Source organism: Argopecten irradians, chromosome 6 (genome assembly GCF_041381155.1).
Source record: "Argopecten irradians isolate NY chromosome 6, Ai_NY, whole genome shotgun sequence".
NCBI lineage: Eukaryota > Metazoa > Mollusca > Bivalvia > Pectinida > Pectinidae > Argopecten > Argopecten irradians.
In genome coordinates, this window is record NC_091139.1 from 9,314,549 (window position 1) to 9,337,677 (window position 23,129).

The 23,129-nt window shown below is 33.8% G+C and overlaps 2 protein-coding genes across 2 annotated transcripts; one reads left to right on the forward strand and one right to left on the reverse strand.

Annotated features, from left to right (window-relative positions):
• Positions 1-3,758: 3,758 nt before the first annotated feature.
• Positions 3,759-7,628, reverse strand: LOC138326194 (salivary glue protein Sgs-3-like). Its single transcript, XM_069272321.1, has 6 exons — positions 7,540-7,628; positions 7,071-7,248; positions 6,446-6,480; positions 5,282-5,935; positions 4,903-5,013; positions 3,759-4,362 (listed from the first exon to the last, which is right to left on the reverse strand). The coding sequence occupies exons 1-6, from the start codon at positions 7,592-7,594 to the stop codon at positions 4,205-4,207; spliced, it is 1,191 nt and encodes a 396-aa protein (XP_069128422.1). The 5' UTR covers positions 7,595-7,628; the 3' UTR covers positions 3,759-4,204.
• Positions 7,629-11,468: 3,840 nt separating this feature from the next.
• LOC138324918 (uncharacterized) lies at positions 11,469-23,042 on the forward strand. Its single transcript, XM_069270165.1, has 4 exons — positions 11,469-11,627; positions 12,524-12,982; positions 13,512-13,547; positions 18,306-23,042. Exons 1-4 carry the CDS (start codon positions 11,486-11,488, stop codon positions 18,728-18,730), a joined length of 1,062 nt encoding a protein of 353 aa, XP_069126266.1. The 5' UTR covers positions 11,469-11,485; the 3' UTR covers positions 18,731-23,042.
• Positions 23,043-23,129: the final 87 nt, after the last annotated feature.

Consider the following 23,129-nt stretch of genomic DNA (forward strand, 5'->3'; position numbering starts at 1 on the left):
CCATTTATAACTCAGATATTTACAGAAATTCCCAAAAATATTGCATTTAAAATACAGAAACATATCCCACATACGTAAACTATACCTAACATAATACATAAATACAAGCCAAGCTTTGTAACCGAGGAAACACCTCTTTGTCCATCGCTATACACCCACCTCAACGATACACCACCGACTCAGAGATAAAAATAATTAATATAAATATTGATTGATGATTTTTTAATATTCTAAAGACTGTTAGCCAATCTAGAAGCACAGTATAATGAATCTTTAACGGCGTGTAGATACACAAATACCAGATGCATACATACAAAAATTTCTCTTTCATTCTCCTCCGTCGCACCACTTCAATCAGGTAACCAATTAATACACCGCACCATTCACCAAGCTGAACTGCTCAACAAACACTTCACCAATATCTCTCGATTTTAACACCTGTCTATTTCCACTTAGTCAACTGTTCAATAAGTCAATCTGGCGCAATATTTTACTAGATGGAAAAGAATGGCGGAGATATTCACCAGCGATATTTCCGCAAAGTTACAGGGATCAAATACGTTGTTGTAAAATATTTTCCTTTGAATTTGCCTTTATTGTTAGAGTTGCTAACAAAAACAAAAATTATGTAAAGTGAAATATATTTTTTCTTTTACGTGCTCACGTAAAACATTTTGTGTAATACAAGAAATATTTTTTACTGTAGGATCAAAAATATGTTTTTTTACGTAAGACGACAAATATTTTTTTTATGTATGGTGAATTTTTTTTTTCTTTTACGTGCTCACGTAATAAGTATTACGTGAGCACGTAATAAGTATTACGTGAGCACGTAAAAGAAAAAAATATATTTCACCATACATAAAAAATATTTGTCGTCTTACATAAAAAACCAAAAAAAAACATTTTTCGTCCTACATAAAAAAAAATATTTTTCACCATACATAAAAAATATTTCTTGTCATACACAAATTATTTTACGTGCTCACGTAATAAGTTTTACGTGAGCACGTAAAAGATAACAATATTTTTCACCCTACATAAAACGTTTTTTTTTGCCCTACATTAAAATATTATTGTGAGGGAACACAATCATTATTGTGGCACACAATAGTTATTGTGAAAACAATATAATTGTGAGGTTCCCTAACAATAATATTTTGTTCCCTCACAATAATATTATGTTCCCTCACAATAACATTGTGTGGCCTCACAATCATATTGTGTTCCCTCACAATCATATTGTTTCCCCACAATTTGTGTGGCCTCACAATAATTATTCTGTTCCCTCACAATAATATTGTGTTCCCTCACAATAAGATTGTGTGGCTCACAATAAGATTGTGTTCCCTCACAATACTTATTGTGTTCCTCACAATAGTATTGTGTGGCCTCACAATAATATTGTGTTCCCTCAAATATGTTTCCCTCACAAGTATTGTGTGGCCTCACAATAAGATTGTGTTCCCTCACAATAATTATTGTGTGGCCTCACAATAAGATTGTGTTCCCTCACAATAGTATTGTGTGGCCTCACAATATTATTGTGAGGGAACACAATAAATATATTTTTTGGTGTGGCGCCAGACGGCTTCTGTGCCGCCGTACATTTCAGCAGTAATAAAACTGAAATGTTCGCTTTTTAACCCTATGAAGAACGGACACACTAACTAGAAAGTATAGTCAGTGTTATTATAAAAGACCGCACCTATACGAAGAGACTTTTGATCCATTATATATAAAAGAAAGGTGTTATAGAAAATGATGATCACTTTCGTTTTTGTAAGTTTATTTCGTTTTTATTTATCAATATTTTTATTATTGTTATTTTTTCAATTTTTTTTTATCTTTTTTTTTCTTTTGCTATTATTATCGTTATTGAAGTTTTTTTATATTTTTTATAGATTTTTTTATTTATTTATTTATTTATCTATTTTTGATAATTGCTTTTTGAAAGGAACGATTTTTTGTAAAGCTACTGAATGAATCCTTTATATTAATTACTTGCCTATACATAATTACTAAAACTTGAATAACGGTGTTCTGTAAATGTACTGAATTTATTCCGACGCAATCACATTTTTTGCGCAAAACCAAATTTCAAAACGTTAGCGCAGTGATCTATTCACGCATATCTAGTTATTGCTATTTCAACGACACATCAAAAGCGTTTATCCCAATCATATTTTAGTGCAAAATATCTTTCGTAAAAATCGCTAAAATGTCATTACCGTTAATTTAAATATATTAACGAAAGTATTGTTGTATGGTGTGCACCATACTGACTAGAGAGTAAGTGTAAGAGTGAATGTATATTACGAGACGTTTTGATACCATGATGCTATTAATTAGTGAAAGCAAAGTAAATTGGATAGAAATGTTATAGTCATCTATGATGCATGCGAAATGACAATACGTTATAATTCGATCCTAAAATTCAAAGAAAAAGAAATCATGCAGAATATATAAAAGAATGTGATAATTAATGTTTGTTGAGAAGAAGAAACCAATCCTGTATTTTAATATTACAAACACGCAACACTGTTATCGGACCCCGATGTTTCGAAACAACCTTAAGTCAATATCTTATTTAAGACAAACTGTTCTTTATAAGTGACATTAAAGGAAAAAAACAGTTTTGACTTAAAGCGGTGTTTTTGTTTTGAGAATTTGGGACCAGCTTTATTAAACAGTAGACATGGATTGTAATTTAAACATTTTTTATATATGTTATAAAAAGCAGCAGATTTCGATTGATATTAAAAAAGAAAAAGGATGCCCGACTATCGATTTTTTTCAGGAGTGTTTATCACATACATGTACATATGTCATAACATTGTTATTACATTGTATGTTCAACACCAAGTATGGTTGCTTTTCCATGTAAACTTTTGAAAAACCTGTGTTTTGAGGTCGAATGAAAGGTTGGTTTTCGGTTGCTAGAGTATAAAATCAGATTCTAAGGAGGTGTAATTTTGTCCTTTTTCTTGATAAATCTCCTGAATTGGGGCTATCATCTATATACAAAAGATTTTGTAAATTAGCCATCTAATGCTAAATCCTTGTGCAAAAATATAAAACCATCATGATGCGATCGATAATAATAAAAAAATGATGCCTGACTACCGATTTTTATTTCATGGATTTTTAGCACAGATACATGTCCGAACATTGATATGATGTTCACTTACAAGTATGATTGCGTTTCAAAGTAATCTACTTTAATAAAATATTTTTACAAGATATCCCCCATTATGAAATGTTGTCATTTTCAGCTGACATAGCAACCAATAGAACTAATTAACAAAACGATACAGATGTTAAATAAATAATTCCTTATAACAATATTGAGAAATAAATGTGAAAATTTCTGTTTGCATATTTTCCCGTTAAATTTATATGATTTTTAAATTATTTTTAAATGATGCAATGAGAGGAAAATATTGTATTTGGCATCGAAACTAAAATTGGCCAATTTTAATTCAAATATGTTTCATGAAGTTATGCCAATGTTTTAGGATTTTTGGACGAGATTATATTTTGACTTATTTCCACCTAAATCTTAATGGTTCCCTCACGCATAACGGTTCCTAGCATGGGCTCTTTATATACATAATGATCAGTGGTAATAATATTAGTATCTTTAAAGAACTGCTGATTAATGAATGTGCACGTGTTATGAACTGTTAACATAGTATTTATCGAACATATAAGTGTTAGAGTAAAAGATCTCTAACGGTATTTCAATCATCTAAGTGTTGTTGTTTTCATGTATTTTTTTTTTTTTTTTTGGTCAAAATCAATAGAGACTTTCAATGCTGTACAATGCTCAACTTGAAAAATAAATATTACGAATTCGATCAAATGTGTGTGTTTTGTGTCCAATAAATTATTTCATTGAGCAGTAAATATCATATAAACACTATTTATGAAGTAGAAAGTTGAAATGTTTATACAAATACAATACATTTTCTAACAATCGTTACGCGTTATGCTTAGATAATTTGAAACAAAATAATCGATAGCAATTATTGACTAAGCAGTTATTCAGCCTGTGGTCAATAAAAACGTCAGAAATTTCCTACATCAAATAAACATCCAGTATTGATAATTGATTATTTGTTCAAAATATGTGTACATTATTTATGTATTGTTTATGTATATTGGGCCACAGACTGGTGACCGGTCGTATGGTGTCAGTCGCTCACCCTTTGATACAGTAAAACATAGACCGGATAGTGTTGAAGACATCGGGCATGATGATCAGTGCGAAAGGGGTAACCATCATAGCTACGGCAGTCAGTCCCATAGCTTTGGCAGACGGACGGGGGTCAGATGCACTCGTCAAAGTCCGCTTGTATGCTTCATAAATAAAACATAATTCATTTTATAAAGTATTATCATTTAATTTCTAATGTATATACTTTAGATTTATACAAATATATTTCATTCAAAAATATTTATTGGCGATAGTTGTCCTTCTATTTTCGCATATAGTATACCATCGATAATTCGAAATCCGAACACTTGCGCCTTCAAGCAGAACGTCCTTATTCTTATTTTTCCGGACTGCCGATGTCCAGTTTACTACGTCTAGTATTTAAAAATATATTTTTCCGTGTTATCGACTCCACTATTAACCTCCCCGATTCAAGTGTCAAAGTACAAGGCCATTAACACACACAGCTTTCGTAGTTTTTATTTCTTGCTTTATAATAATTTTACAAGCGAAAAAAAACCCTCGATTATAACTTTGATTATATTTTGTAACTAAAACTGGAGTTGTTTACGTATTAATCATGGTGACTATGAGTTATACACGGACTAAAAAGCTGTTTCATGTTTCTTTTTTTTAGTCAAATCAACTTTTAAATTATTTTAAATCTTTCGTTCGGAACCTACCAGAAGTTTCCTTTACGTCAATAAGCAGGGCATTCCTCATCGTTTCAAGCTGGGTATCCGAATGTCCCGTGTAATTTCCTGCAACGTTATTTCCAGAACAGCTGCAGACACCTATAGCCCAAATATCATAAATACTAAAAACATTTATTTTATCGATTGCAAAACAAGTTATATAACTTACAAAAATCACTTTCAATGGGTCTTGGAGTTGTAGGAAATCCAAGTACCAGGAGAACATTCACATCATATGGCAGGTGACACCTGTCATTTTCACGCTTGTGCAGTGAATCGAACCCCGATCAGCTAGATGAAAGGTATTTAACCACTTCATCACCCCTTTACCTCAGCAATCTGTTAATGCATTTGAATATTGACTTACCCGAATTTTCAGATGTTGTTGGCGATGTTGTGTCTGTTGATTCCTCATTTTGGGACGTTGTTTGAGGTGAAGAAGAAGACGTTGTTTCAGGAGTTGAAGTCGTTGTTTGTGGGACTGTTGTCGTTGTTTCAGGAGTTGTAGTCGTTGTTTGTTGTGTCGTGGTCGTTGTTTGTTGGACTGTTGTCGTTGTCTCAGAAGTTGTTGTCGTTGTTTGTGGGACTGTTGTCGTTGTTTCAGGAGTTGAAGTCGTTGTTTGTTGTGTCGTGGTCGTTGTTTGTGGGACTGTTGTGGTTGTTTGTGTGACTGTTGTGGTTGTCTCAGGAGTTGTAGTCGTTGTTTGTTGTGTCGTGGTCGTTGTATGTGGGACCGTTGTCGTTGTTTCAGGAGTTGTGGTCGTTGTTTGTGGGACTGTTGTCGTTGTTTGTGGGACTGTTGTCGTTGTTTGTGGGACTGTTGTCGTTGTTTCAGGAGTTGTGGTCGTTGTTTGTGGGACTGTTGTCGTTGTTTGTGGGACTGTTGTCGTTGTTTGTGGGACTGTTGTCGTTGTTTCAGGAGTTGTAGTCGTTGTTTCAGGAGTTGAAGTCGTTGTTTGTTGTGTTGTGGTCGTTGTTTGTGGGACTGTTGTCGTTGTTTCAGGAGTTGTAGTTGTTGTTACTTTTCATTAAATTAAATATATACAGGATATATATATTTGAAGCGTAACCTTTTACAATTATGACTCTAGTGCTGTAAGCACACTATGTACTCAGTGTAGGTATTTTTAGTTACAAAAATACACCCTTGATTACTTATTGACGCACAACTAATGAGGATATAATGAGATACCACATACAAAATCCATCGTTTTCACTGTAATTCACAAAATGCTGAATGCATCGTAAACCAATGAATGATAAAAATGGCCGTAAACCAGCTGTTTAATGTTTAAAGTTTTGAAGTAACCACGTGGTCGAGGTCAAATGGCAGTCTAGCCAATCATTTATCCTTTGTGAGATATATTGTATAAACTGAAATTACTCAATTTTAGTGATAATTTAATACTCTTCGACGGCTAGAGATTCAATCGCCTCATTTTTTGTTTTGGTTTTGGTAGACATACGTATTATTGTACGATAAATGTATGTTTGTTAGACAATATTATACTTATGTGTTCATCCCACTTACACGTACTAGCCGAACAAAGGGCTTTAAGGCCGTGACTGTTTAAAATCATACACCCACAAAGAAAACCTTTTCATACTAAATCTGACTTTCTAATTCATCATACCTCTATATTTAAAGTTTCATTGCTGCTATGTAACCTAACTAAGCGCAGTTGGCAATTTTTAGTATAATTATGAACTGCCATCATAATCGCCGTGCGAGCGATCACGGAAGATTGCTGTTCAAATAGCTGTTCTGTCTTTGACGATACTGAGTTCTTTATTCATTAAAAATGTAAAATCTATTTTTAGGATCAGTTAATAGGTGCAGCAGGTATAAATTCTAACGCCCTAACTGCACGGCCGTCTCATTAGATTAGTGACAAATAGTTTAGTGTACATCCCTGTATAACAATAGTTATGTTGCTCACAGCTGTTAAGAATGAGAGGACAAAGGATTAACTAAAGAAGCTATTGCTTTTTTCCACCGTTAAGTCATTGCACGCCTTCAGAAAATAAATCGTTATATATTGTAGCTATGAACGGAACATAACATCAAACCAAATCAAACCAAATTTTGTCTACGTGGACAAGAATTATGCACATTCGGTAATAAAATAAATATGTTAAAAACATGTCATCCTTACCCTATAGCATTCCCATGCAAAGCAAAAAGATCCGTGTTAACTTCTTCGCTAGGGATCACAGCCAGGTGACCATTGTCTTGTTTACAGAGGAGATCACTATCCTCGGTATCTAACGCCACCGGCGTTACCCAGAAACAAAGATTGTGTCCAGCGAGAATCCAAGCAGCAGGATGACATGCTAGATGGACAAAAATCCTTAATGCATTATAAATCCTACACAATATTGGTTTTGAAAAATAGAATATCCAATTAATAACAAATTTTCCACATGAAAATTAATTTATAACAAACAAATAAAGAATTAAAACAATTACAATTGCCACCAAACTATTATATTGAAGCACGGACATTTGATAAAGACATTGACATACATGTAGGCAAACATAAAATTGAAAAAAAATGTGTTTGGATTTTGTTAAAGAAAACATATAAACATATCCCGAATACATGAGAATAGGCAATTGCTTACCAGTTGTTTGATGTAAGAACAGTATGGTAAGGTTTACCAACCAAAAAAACATCATGTGTCTTGAATGTAGGTCATGTCATATCAGGATATTCGAGCAACTTTTCTGAAATAATTACTACTTTCCTATGCATGTCAGTTTTATCATAACTTATGGTCAATCCAGAAAATCTATAAAACACCTAAAGACTAAATAAGTTTACCAATGAAACACAGTATTATGAAGTCACGTGATCATCGGTACAGTACATGGCAAATTTCAGACCTGTTTCAGGTAGGGGAATATACTTAAAGTTTATTCTACTACACCGACTGTTTGTTGGCTTGTCGCCACAGCTAGTGGACTAAGTAATAAACAACCAATTAGTCGTATATTAGAGGCGCACCTTATTTAGGTCATGTTACCAAAACATAATGACTATTAATGTTAATTTCAATATATACCATTCCTAACGGTAACTATTGATATACTTATTGGGGAACAAATCAATTTCGACTCTAAATGGTTAACGGGAGCAATATGTACCATAGTAGAGATAAGAAAAGCAGGAAAATATTTCAGTTTTTATAAGTGCTTTCTAACCGTCAAAAGAAATCAATAATTTCCAATAAATTGAAATATTAATATTAGATTACCAATACCCCGTAATTATTACTGTCCCCTGATTCACTATTTATGATTCGAAGGGATTTCTTTGGGCATAATTTGAAAAAAAATATATGTTAAACTTAATTAATTTCCGACTTATTTATAAAATTTTCAACTCAATAACGCATATTTAGAATTAGACTGGTTAGATTTGTAACATTACTTAATATTCATAATGAAAATATATCGGTAAACTTATATCTATTGGAATACGATGTGTTTGGGATACGTACAAATATATATAGACATATAAGACTATATAGCACCAGGTGTTTTTTTTGAGAAAAAGAACAAACTTCATTCAAAACTACGGTGGCTGGGAGCGGACATGAAATAAATAAAATTATTGCGTTCGAACGAATTGTTATTGCGTGGGAACGAAATATTATTGCGTGGGCACGAAATATCATTGCGTTCGAACGAAATACTATTGCGTGCGAACGAAATATTACTGCGTGGGAACGAAATATTATTGCGTGGGAACGAAATATTATTGCGTTCGAACGAAATACTATTGCGTTCGAACGAAATACTATTGCGTGGGAACGAAATATTATTGCGTTCGAACGAAATAATTATTGTGTGGGAACGAAATAGTTATTGCGTTCGAACGAAATAATTATCAAGCTCATTATCATACATGGATGATATTACAGTAATCATGCCACCGTAGTAATATGATATGGTCTACAACTTATGAAACGGCACCTTATCTAAAAAAGATGTTTCCTTATTTTCAACGATTTAAAGTTTTACTTATTGTATAATACTTGATATATTCAATGAAATATATATAATTGTATGCTATCTTTGTATGAACAACTTACCTGTACGTACACGATGCTAAGTTGTACGTACATGATACTACGTTGTACGTGCAAACGTACAAGATAATAATTTGTACGTACAAGATACTATGTTGCACGTACATGATACAACGATGTACGTACATACGTATACGTACAAACGTACACGATACTGTAACAATAGATACTAATAAAATACTAAGTTATACGTACATGATAATAAGTTGTACGGACATGATAAATAAAATTATGTATTGGTCCTTATACGCTGCCGTAAATAAAAGCATTATATGTGCTTTTATATTACTGTATATATAACTTTAATACATCGGGTTATTATGTTTCAATATTTCCATTTGAATGTGTGCAAATTGTGTTACAACGAACACAAATTATTTTGTATCAATACTTAGTCAACTAATTTTAAAAAGTAAAACAATGAATTTCCATGACTTTTTCTACAATTTTAATGCAAATCATTGAAGGCAAATACTGAAATAGAATACAAATCCAAATAATACATGCAATAAACTTTAAATTAATGGTTTCGAAGCAAAAGATACTAAATAAAATATACTTTATTAAGAAGGTTTACACAAAACCACTTTGAATGACCAATTACAAAGAATATTGATATAAAATTGCAGACTGCCACATTTGAAATAGCCAAAGGTAAACCGTTGATATTTCGTTCCCACGCAATAATTATTTCGTTCCCACGAAATAATTATTTCGTTCGAACGCAATAATATTTCGTTCCCACGCAATAATATTTCGTTTCCACGCAATAATATTTCGTTTCCACGCAATAATATTTCGTTCGAATGCAATAATATTTCGTTCCCACGCAATAATATTTCGTTCGAACGCAGTAATATTTCGTTCGAACGCAATAATATTTCGTTCCCACGCAATAATTTTATTTATTCCATGTCCGCTCCCAGCCACCGTACTAAACACCTTATATAGGTCAGTTTTCTATTTTGACTGAAGCTTGGTTTTTGTTTTAAAATGTTTTTCTTTTACCTTCTACTAGTTCCTACCCTGATTTCTTGAAACAGATTTAGTCAAAACCAATGCTTCTTTTAAACATAGGTTACATAATTAAAGAAATGCCCCAGACAGCCCTTTACCAAACATAGAATTCATGCATTTTCCCCATTTCCCCATTGCACAAATTATTTACACATTTTCTGAGACTAGCTATCGGCCAGTCAAGGGGAAGAGAAAGGTTTAAAATGATTTATTTATCAGTTTCTGATCACATAAATCGAAACATAAATGAGAATGCCAAACCTTTGTAGGCTAGAATTTTTCATGCAAACATCTAACTCTATGTTTAAATCGATCGAAATACTATCTATGTATCATACAATTATAGTATTTTGATGAGGTAGATACATGCTTTTATTGACCAAAGAAAATTATCGACCGAGGACGTAGTTAATTCTTCTTTGGTCAAAAAAAAACATGCATCGACCGCATTCAAAAGTGTATACATTGTACATCTGCATTTGTATTTCAGGATTTCCAGATACATGTACATGTACAATACAAGATGGCGAATACAACATCATACTTCAGTTTTCATATAGTTTTCAACGTTCGATAAACGACGTTTGTATTACTGTCTAAATAAAAGCACCGCTGTTACATGTATCATAATTACATCTTTATATTTGTTGGTCCGACGTTGTTTAGAATGTTTCATTTCTCATCAAGACTACCGGTAGAGAAGCAAACCCGTCTGTTTATCATTCGCTGTGTTTTGTGATAATGTACCAACATAATCGGCATCTTAGACACGCATTATTTATCATGCATGTTGCATTCAAACGCTTAAATCACTTTGAATCTGATACACTGGATTGGGAAATCCCTGTCTATTTATAAACAGATCGGTTAATCAACTCTTTTCAATCAACTTTTATCAGTCGATCAATGTTTTATAAAGGGGTCACGTAGGGTACCGACGTCCAATGAGATTGTCGGAAAAACCAAGAAAAATAATAGATATTTATTTATCAATAGTTTTCCGTCTTTTCCAAAATTATTGTGACGTCAATGTATTGTAGACCCTGGTGGTCGAGTGGTTAAGATGTCTCGACATATCGCCACAACCCCTCCACCTTTGAGTCGCGAGTTCAAATCCTAAATGGGTCAGAAGCCATGTACTGACCACTGTCGGTGGCCTTTCTCCGGGTACTCCAGCTTTCTTCCAAAAACAAACCTGGCACGCCGATGCATGACCCTGGCTGTTCATGAGACGTTAAGCTGATAAAACCCGACTCAAGTATTGTAGAACGGTATATTATGACTGGCATGCTTTACGCTGTTGTAGTCTCCATATACTGATAAGGCTATGCTATGTTCAGCTGACTTACAGGTCATTGTACTACGCCGTTATGACTAAGTTCACAGGTATATGTAACTCGACTGATCCGATAAGATTACATTAGCAAATAATATAAGTGAAAGAGTGACACTGTGTAACATGTATTCCATTTTGTTGTTTACAACTTTAGTCGGTTTGTCTGTAACCCTCTCGCATTATGAAACATATTCTCTGATGAGAGAAATACAACTGATTCGTCAGGAGCAGTTAAACCAGATCAAAACATGCCAACACAACATTGGTAAGCTGTTTAACATATCTTATGTTTTCTGAATTCAAAACACATAAGATTATATCTGTGTTACATTTTGATTTCAAATATCTGGAGTTTTCAAAATAATTTTTTACAAATAATTAATTGAATAATGGCTCAATCTGTGGCAGAACCTTTATATTATTCCATGGCTGTATTTGTTTCAAGTGTACCTTATATTCACCTAACAATCAGCCCCTGCGTATAACAATACATGTACAGACCTTGAGCATCCAAGGGGGCATTTGAGGGTACAAATACATAATCTTAATTAATTTCAAATATGCTTTGAGATATTTTCTTTTCAGGGGTTTAATCCACTATCACATAGTTAAGACGTGACCAAGAAAGAAAATATTTTATTTTCCATATGTATTTACGAAAAAACATTAATATTCATGATTTATGAAAATAATCAAAAATCAAATGGCCATTATTGCCCTTTGATTTGAAACCAATTTAACATATCTAGGTGTAATAGTTGACCATATATTGCATATATAAAACCTGTAAAATTTAACTTAGCTGACCTACGTTACGTCAAAACGCCCCAACTTACAGAGTACAAGCTTGAAATGTTCAACAGGTTTTGTACTTTAAACTGAGCACGGTTTATAAAATTCCCTCTTGCGTGACATGTTTCAGCTGGCTCATGGACTAATACAGGAAAACAGTTATTTTGCTAACGCCGTAGAATCCGAATGTTTTAAAGTATCGTTTGAATGCTTTGTCTATAATTAAGTTAATAAATGAAACTCGGTATATACACATTAAATAGTTCGCGCCTTTAAGAACAGTTGTTAATAGTTCCTTAGACTAGCTAAAACTAATTCATAGTTTTATTTCATCATAAATACTTCTATTATATATATCCTACATTACAGATTATATCGTACGGGAGAACAAAGCTATCCAACAACGAATGGTTGTTCTCGAAAGCGAGAACAGGGTCATGCTGGATAAACTGTCAAGGTTTGAGGAAGCGTTTCGAGAAAATGAAAAGTCTTCACTGACAAACTCTATTAGGGATACTACAGCTGGTATGTTTCATACAAAATTCAACGACATTCCATTATCATCAAACGAACTATTACAAACTCACGAAGTGGCATCGTCAACAGAATTAGAAGAGGAATCTTACCAGGAAACTACTCGATCTGAATCAGGAATGAACACTGAACAACGAATAAGGTGTATCGATACAGAATTGGACACCCAACAGCCAATCAGAACTATCGACACCATAACGGATATACATCAATCAATGATTCGTCAAAGTGAAAGTCATTTCTTAACACCAACAAAAGAACGCAGTGTTACTGACTCAAAAGCCGGAGAAACAGGTGGGGACAAATGCCACTTTTTTATCATTGTAGGATAACACCACCAGATAATTGCTATAGTAAGTTATTTATTTATCGATCGGGAAAAAATACTTTATTTTATAAATATAAAAATGGTTTTTCTTTGTTTTCATACTAAATCTGGCTTTCTGATTAGCCAATACGTTTTTTGCATACCACTAGGAAAACATATCCGAGAATGGCGCGAAATTCCGACGGTTTCGTGACGTCACAATAGATACCTTGGCGTTGCGTATTCATTCCGAAAAAGAATCCCTTGAAAAATCACATGAAAGGTACATTTAAACATACTTTATTTTATCGGATAATTTTTTTTATAAAAATTAATTACAAGCATTGATGTCACTATTTTCTTATTTTTTGGTTTATGATAAAAATGCTTTGCAAACATTTGTGACAATCCGCTACACGAATACACAAAGTTTGCATTTTTTTTTAAACCCCGATTTTTTTTTTTTTTTTTTTTTTTGAAAATGACATCAATGCTTAATTGTTTTCGAATTCACAGGATGTTCCAAAAGCAAGAAGCTGATCAAACGTGTAGGTAAGTATTTAAGTTACATTAAACCATTTTTAAAAGATTTATTTGTAATTATGTAAACAGCTATGCCTCTTAGGTAATCTCGGACATGTTGCTATCTTTAATACTATTGGTGATAAAAGCATGGGAAATATAATGTATAACTTTAGCTGACGATACGATTTAGTATTTGAATATTATGAAATATAGTTATTATAATATCTATTTTTTATTCATTACATATAACATGTGGTAACATCTGTAACCAAAAGACATACCCGAACATAAAATATTTGATACTTATGATCTTGTTTATAACTTGAAAGTTCTTGTTAATTTATTTATTTGTGAACATTCAGTTATAAAAAATGTTCTGTTTAATTAACAAACTAATGAGAAGGTTCATCCCAATAATTTGATGTTTCAGGAAATTTATAACCATCAAAGAGTGTCAGACCCCGGTATTTACTAACGAGTCTTTATAAGATACAGGTTGATGAAAGGAAATGCTCAGATGATTATCATGGACCAACCAATGCCATATTATATAAGAAGCAAGGAAATAGGTTAATTTGTTATGGGCCAACCAATGCCACATTATAAGAGAAGGCAAGCAAATTATATCTTTGCATATTACAGAGTTAGCTCCCTTATGTGTAGGTATCAATTGTTACGTCATTAATTTGTGAGCGCAAATCAGGTAGTTTTTCTCAGAAAAGTCAATCTCATCCAGAGTGCAATGCTGTCCCCACAATTTCAGTGAATGTTGGGTTAAGGAATGATTTTTATATTTTGTTGTTTACTGGGGTGTAAACTGCATTTTTTGTACAGATATTTTAAATGACGCGCGTCAGTGCGTCATGTTGAAATATCTGTACAAAAATGCAGTTTACACACCAGTAAACAACAAAAAATTAAAAACATTCCTTATATTTACATTTCGACCGACCATTTCATTTAAATTTAGTGTTCCGGTGAAATGAACCTTCGTTTTTTCAACGTTATACGATTGATGAAAGAGCTAAGTAATTGATGGAATCACGAAACAGTTGGCTCCAATTTGGCGGGAAAATGTGTCAAGTTCCGAGAGTAAATGAAATATATTTCCACAATAACTTTATCGTTTTTAATCCATTTATTTAATATGTTTTTTCTTCTTTTTTTTTAATATTAACACAATGCTTTCCATTGCATTCAAACTGATGTTGATATCAAACGTTTGTCATGGCATATATTTTGGCCTAACCGGATGCGCATTCACATAAGGGCGGAAGTCAGTGTTTCGGTTTGTGTTCTTGCGCAGCAGCCCCTCTGCGTTTACGCAAGTGTAAACGATTGCCCGGTTAGTAAGGTTATATAGGAAGGTGAAAACGGAAATGTAAATATACCACAATGAAAGCTGGGAGAGATTGAAGAAAAGTATGACGTTTCGCTTGCAAACGCATGACGTCATAATCAATACCTTAATGCAAGGACAGATAACTCTGTAATATGCAAATACAGAATAGGTTCATTTACGACATCATGATTTGACAATTAATGGATAGCTGAATAAATCTAATATGACACCTTTACCAAATACTTCTTTGTTTTTATTGCTTTCATTAACCAGATCTATGTCAGTTTTCGTTCAGAAATGTTTATTTTATTGTATTTATATTAAAGCTAGGGTGTGTTACAATGTCATTGATAAATTCTCTCTTGTAGTAGTTCTATTAAGCTAGGGTATGTTACAATGTCGTTGATAAATCCTCTCTTGTAGTAATTCTATTACACCTAGATATGCTACAATGTCGTTGATAAATCCTCTCTTTAAGTAGTTCTATTTCAACTAGGGTGTGTTACGATGTCATTGATAAATCCTCTCTTTTAGTATTTCTATTACAGCTAGGGTGTGTTGTAATGTCATTGACAAATCCTCTCTTTTATAATTTCTATTACAGGTAGGTTGTGTTACAATGTCATTGATAAATCCTCTCTTTTACTATTTCTATTTAAGCTAAGGTGTGTTGTAATGTCATTGACAAATCCTCTCTTTTAGTAGTTCTATTACTCTTAGGGTGTGTTACAATGTCATTGATGAATCCTCTCTTTTAGTAGTTCTATTACTGCTAGGGTGTGTTACAATGTCATTGATGAATCCTCTCTTTTAGTATTTCTATTACTGCTAGGGTGTGTTACAATGTCATTGATAAATCCTCTCTTTTAGTAGTTCTATTACTGCTAGGGTGTGTTACAATGTCATTGATAAATCCTCTCTTTTAGTATTTCTATTACAGCTAGGGTGTGTTACAATGTCATTGATAAATCCTCTCTTTAAGTAGTTCTATTACTGCTAGGGTGTGTTACAATGCCATTGATAAATCTTCTCTTTTAGTAGTTCTATTACAGCTAGGTTGTGTTAAAATGTCATTGATAAATCCTTTCTTTTAGTATTTCTATTACAGCTAGGGTAAGTCACCTTGCCATTGATAAATCCTCTGTTATAGTAGTTCTATTACAGCTAGGTATGTTACAATGTCGATGATAAATCCTCTCTTTTAGTATTTCTATTACAACTAGGGTGTGTTACAATGTCATTGATAAATCCTCTCTTTTAGTATTTCTATTACAGCTAGGGTGTGTTACAATGTCATTGATAAATCCTCTCTTATAGTAGTTCTATTACAGCTAGGTATGTTACAATGTCGTTGAGAAATCCTGCTTTTAGTATTTCTATTACAGCTATGGTGTGATGTAATGTCATTGACAAATCCTCTCTTATAGTTGTTCTATTACACCTAGGTATGTTACAATGTCGTTGATAAATCCTCTCTTTTAGTATTTCTATTTCAAACTAGGGTGTGTTACAATGTCATTGATAAATCCTCTCTTTTAGTATTTCTATTACAGCTAGGGTATGTTAAAATGTCATTGATAAATCCTCTCTTTCAGTATTTCTATAGCAGCTAGGATGTCTTGCAATGACATTGATAAATCCTCTCTTGTAGTTGTTCTATTACAGCTAGGTATGTTACAATGTCGTTGATAAATCCTGTCTTTTAGTAGTTCTATTACAGCTAGGGTGTGTTACAATGTCATTGATAAATCCTCTCTTTTAGTATTTCTATTTCAAACTAGGGTGTGTTACAATGTCATTGATAAATCCTCTCTTTCAGTATTTCTATAGCAGCTAGGATGTCTTGCAATGACATTGATAAATCCTCTCTTGTAGTAATTCTATTACAGCTAGGTATGTTACAATGTCGTTGATAAATCCTGTCTGATAGTAGTTTTATTACAGCTAGGATGTGTTACAATGTCGTTGATAAATCCTCTCTTTCAGTATTTCTATTACAGCTAAGGTGTCTTACAATGTCATTGATAAATCCTCTCTTTCAGTATTTCTATTACAGCTAGGATGTCTTGCAATATCATTGATACATCCTCTCTTGTAGTAATTATATTACAACTAGGTATGTTACAATGTCGTTGATAAATCCTGTCTTTAAGTAGTTCTATTACAGCTAGGGTGTGTTACATTGTTATTGATAAATCCTCTTTTTCAGTATTTCTATTACAGCTAGGATGTCTTAAAGGGTCATTGATAAATCCTCTCTTGTAGTTGTTCTATTACTGCTAGGGTGTGTTATAAACCATGATAAATCCTCTCTTTTAGTAGTCTTATTACTGCTAGGGTGTGTTACAATGTCATTGATAAATTTTCTCTTTCAGTAGTTCTATTACAGCTAGGGTATATATTAATGTCATTGATAAATCTTCTCTTTTAGTAGTTCTATTACAGCTAGGTATGTTACAATGTCGTTGATAAATCCTCTCTTTCAGTGTTTCTATTACAGCTAGGATGTCTTGCAATTTCATTGATAAATCCTCTCTAGTAGTAGTTCTATTACAGCTAGGGTGTGATAAAATGTCGTTGATAAATCCTGTCTTTAAGTATTTCTATTACAGCTAGGGTGTGTTACAATGTCATTGATAAATCCTCTCTTTTAGTATTTCTATTACAGCTAGGGTGTCTTACAATGTCATTGATAAATACTCTCTTGTAGTTGTTCTATTACAGCTAGGGTGTGTTACAATGTCATTGATAAATCCTCTCTTGTAGTTGTTCTATTACTGCTAGGGTGTGTTACAATCCATGATAAATCCTCTCTTTTAGTATTTCTATTACAGCTAGGGTGTCTTATAATGTCAATGATAAATCCTCTCTTGTAGTAGTTCTATTACAGCTAGGGTGTGTTACAATATCATTGATCAATCCTGTCTTTTAGTAGTTCTATTATTGCTAGGTTATGTTACAATGTCATTGATAAATCCTCTCTTGTAGTAATTCTATTACAGCTAGGGTGTCTTATAATGTCATTGATAAATCCTCTCTTTTAGTAATTCTATTACAGCTAGGTACGTTACAATCTCGTTGATAAATCCTCTGTTGTAGTAATTCTATTACAGCTAGGTACGTTACAATGTCGTTGATAAATCATCTCTTTTATTATTTCTATTACAACCAGGGGGTGTTACAATGCCATTGATAAATCCTCTCTTTTATTATTTCTATTACAGCTAGGATGTGTTGTAATGTCATTGACAAATCCTCTCTTTTAGAATTTCTATTACAGCTAGGTTGTGTTACAATATCATTGATAAAACCCTCTCTTTAAGTAGTTCTTTTACTGATAGTATGTGTTACAATGTTGATAAATCCTATCTTTTATAGTTATCACAGCTTGGGTATATGGTGATATAATTAATAAATCCTGTCGGTGCGATTTTATGTTACAGGGTCTGCTTCCAATGCTGTAGGTTTCTATGCCGCGTTAGCCCCGGATGTATCCCTAGGTGACCAGGAAGATGTCAAGTTTGACCATGTCTACACAAATCTTGGACAGGGTTATGAGCCCAGTGACGGCCATTTTCGGGCCCCAGTGGCCGGGTTGTACCTGTTATCTGCCACAGTACTCAGTGCGGGAACAACACCAGACGACATGTTGTTAGAATTAGTAAAAAATGGCGCGAATGTTGGTCAGATTTATGCAACCAAGAGTTTAAACGAAGGATCGAGAGTAATAGTTCTTTCTCTTGACGTCGGCGATATGGTTTGGGTGCGTCATATGTCAGGTGATCCGGGGACTGTCGCCAATGGTGCACATTATAGTACTTTTTCAGGCGTTCTGATTTCAGCTTTCGGTAGTACAAGTTCATCTTAGTATAGACCTTTCTCTGTCGATTTGAATTCAACATTCGGTACTAGTACTAGTTGATTTAATCACACCACTTTTTCAGGTGTTCTGATTCAACATTCGGTTGCACAAGTTAATCTATGTATAGCTTTTTCTCGAGTGTTCTGATTTCAAGATTCAGAAGTGCAAGTTAAAGCAAATCTAGAACTTTATTTTGAAATTCTGATTTTTAGAATTCGGTTGTTTTCTTACGTGTTTTGATTTCACAATTCGAAAGGAAAAATTCTCTAATGTACATTAAAGGCTTGTTGCTGTAAACATTTTATTGGTATCCACAAAAATGTATGCCTTCTATGCTTAGGTGAGAGATTCGGCTTTACCTATGAAAGGAAATGTATAAGGAATGTTAGTAGCACAAATTATTTTGTCTCCACTGCATACTGCATTTGCAGGGGTAAATAGACAGAGTTAAACCAAGTCGTACAACCATTGCTCAATCATAATCGGCATTAAAGTGATTCTCGTAATGCATAATCCTTTAATATTTTGAAGACCTCGCTGGTGACTGACATCAATTGTCTAAAACAAATGATGAAGTAATGATTCAAATCATTTTTGGTTAATTAAAATCCGCAGGTATCATCGACGTTTGTTTGATAAAATGTAATTGATTTATTCATTTTAACTAAATCCTAAATTGATAACAGGTAATGTTAAATTCACTTCTCACATAACCACCCTTCTGTGAACCATCATTCTTTCGCGACTTCTGCCATTCGTGATCACGATTTGTTTTCAATTTCGTGAAGATTAACTTTTTCTATTTAAAAATTGAATTTGAATTTCCATATAGATGATGATGATATAAATTGACAGAGAAAAAACATTCCTGGATTTTCTTGGATCGTGAAATTCAGGAAATTAAAGCGTACGCGAAGGAAAGTTGATGAACAGTATATATCATTGAGCAAATAAAGTTAAGAGATTATCAAGTGACCCGGTGACTTTCTGTTCGAACGTTAAAGCCGTCAAACAAATCTATATAGTAACGGGGTAAACGTGCCTTCGCCTACCAAGTGATCATACCGACATACATTATGTACGTCGATGATCACTTGGCCTCTTGACCCGCTTTTCCGATGCCTGGGAAACCCGCGCGCTGATTGGCTGCAGTGAGAGTCGACAGCACAATCAGAGCACTCGTTACAAATCAACAGCTGGGCTGTCTGAAAACGAAAGTAGCGACCTTCAAGAAAGAAACGAGCGCTCAATTTGGTCAGAATTTACGTCATCGACCAGTAACGGAACTGGAGTGAATATTTTTGCCACCAGATGGCAGCAGTAGTAAAGCACCGTAAAAGCGGAGGATTCTGTCAGAGCTGTAAGGAGTGTAATGGATTATCTTGCCTTGACATGTGAAGATGGATCTATGTGTTCTTTGATTCTTAGGCAGATAATAAAAAATAAGTTTTGTCTATGAACACATTGTTTTGCACGGATATGATATATTGCTTATTTTGTAATACAAAAGTAAAATATACCGATTGTTTTTACGTCATCTGACCTGAAGGATCGGAATGCTCTATAGTCATCTTGTTTCATCCGTCGTCGTTCGCCGTGTGCCGTTCGTAAACAATTTGAAATTCTTCTTAAGATCTTTTAGACCAAATCAAATGAAATTTGTCTGAAATGATCCTAGTATGATTCCGACAAGTTTTCATATTTTCCGAGTGTATTCGATATCCAAGATGGTCGCCACATCCGCCATCTTGAAAACACATTTTGAACGTCTTTTCAGGTTCTACCAGTGCAATTTAACTGAAACGTGCCTGAAATTATCTTGATGTGATCTCAACAAAGTGCTATTATTTTTGGGGTTGTTCCGAAATCCAAGCTATCCACCATATGACAACAACATATTATTAATTTCCTATACGGCTTTTGCCAAGGTTGTCAGATGACCGTTAAGGCCCTTGGGCCTCTTGTTATATACATTGTATTAATATAACCTAAAAAAGCCCACACAAAGGACCATCTAAATGAGCTTATTCTAGGTTTACACTATGTTCCCGGCGACCACGGTAGCCCCGTTTGCCCGAAACGTGGTGCGCCGTGGAATTTTGGCTATTTTTGTCTCTGTATTCAAGTTGAACTAGGTCTTAAGAAGTTTTGCCACGGTCTTTTACGGATTACGTGGTGGACCGTGGATATAGGGGAAAGTGCTGTTCTTGGAGGTAAAAGGTACACTACGGCTTTAGCACGGTCTATCACGGATACCACTACGTTCTCTCTAGGCTTGTTACGATCTGATGAGGTCTTCTACATATAACACGTTTTGATCAAGCTTCAATACGTTTTTCACGGTCCGCCAAGTCTTACTAGGGATGAAATTCTGAGGCCGTTTTTTGAGCAAATGAAACAATATTTATTGCCGAAAATGTCTTTCAAACACGTTTTAATTATAAAATGTGTTTAAAGAAATAGAAAATCTTAACTTTATTTGGTATAAATATATAATTATTATAGCCAATTTTCTACGCAAATATTTTCTTTTTCTGTAATGGTTCTCACTTAATCTGCCTTTTGCAATAATAGCTTTGGTATAATTTGATGGTTTAAATGTGTTTGATAATGATTATTTCTATTTATTTATAAAAAAAAATATAATTCCATGAAGTAGCAAATATTTACCAGGCCAGGCAATGATCTTATATTGCTTGCAACGTAAGACCGTATTAAGACGTAACACGCCGTATCACGTCAGGCTTTCAACCGCTACAAGCCGTGGTGTGCCTTGACAGAACGCATCAAAACGGTTATCATCCACCTTGGCTTGCCGTCAAAACCTTGACAAACCTGGACCAAACGCCACAAAACGTACAGCCAATCAGCATCAACCGTGATAAAACGCGGAAAAAACGTAACAGAACGTCACAAAACTTGAAATCACCGCGAGATTCCGGGGAACATGCTTGCTGCCCGTTCCACCACAGACCGTCTGGAAGTTTTGTTATGGCCTCGAACGCGCTGTTACGTTTTGTTAAGTCAATCCCGTTTTATTACCTCCTGCGGCGTTCATCATCTATACCGTGACTGCCATGGCAAATTTTTTGACAGTTTAAAAATTTTGCACGGCATCTATAGTAATCACGACCGCTCACGTTTGTCTATCACGTCCTTCTGCGTTGTCTCACGTTGTCACCACGTTTTGTCCACGGTGGCCTGAAACGGGGCTGCCGTGGCCGCCGCCGGGAACATAGTGTTAACCTAGCATTACGTGCTTTTCGCTTTCAATATCAACGCAGCGATTGTTCAAAACCTTTTTAAGATTTTTTGTTTTTATCAGTCTTCAAAAAATCATTATCTTAGATCACAATACTTTTCATTTATAGAAGTGTGTCACAGTAGTTCGGCATTTCCCCTGTACTTTTTCTCCGTCATGATTACAAGGCTAATTCATTATTGTATGTATTTCTAACTGATAACGTCATAAGGATATTGCTTCTATAAATAGAAAATATTTGTATTTTCTATAATATGTTTCTAAAAAAAATATATTAAGTTATAAAAACCAATGCTTGAATCTTTAGCTTATATTTGTTTTTCACATTGCAGTAGGGATTTGACCCACATATAAGACTTTACATATGTTGAGATATATTTATCAGAGTGCTATGTGATTGTAGTGTTGTATAAAGAGTGTAGCTGTAATCAGCCAATTAGTGTTAGTGAGGATCAGGCTAAAAGTAGGTCATTGGAGCCTTTATTGACCAATCAGGGCCTTGAAGCTGTAATGCACCTCAGTGATTTCTTAGCTAATAAAATGACGTCAAAATTTTCAAAATTATCTTCGGTTGTCAAAAGGTCAAAAAGTCAAAATTCAAAACAGTTTATGACGGCTGAAGATTGTTTCATAACTGTTATCTAACAGTGAAGGACATTATACAGTATGGAGGACCGGATGTAAGTCAATGAGGTTGATGTAAAGTTTAGAAGAAAAATGAACGAGAGAGAAAATACCCCATGCCCGTTTATATAGGGGGAATAAGCATATCTATTCATCAAAATCGACCAATCTGTCAATCAGAGCAAGAGAAATAAAAGTAAACTTATTAAGCTATTAGATATTTTATTTTTTATTTCTAAATACTGGATATTTTATTTAACAGTGTTAACTACCTTAAATGTGTATTCAAGAATTTTGTTTTGTTTTGTATTCTTGTTAAATTGATGTAAATAAATTGCGTGACTCTGAAGTGAAGGTTCGATTTTTTTCCACCAAAGTCGCTCAACATCTTTCTTTTATTTATTCTTACAGCATGGTTGCCACAGAGCTAAAACTCTGAAATAGTTTCATATTTATCTCATATTAATCATTATCACACTTTTGTCTTTGATAATGAACGTTTTGCCCATGCGATATTAG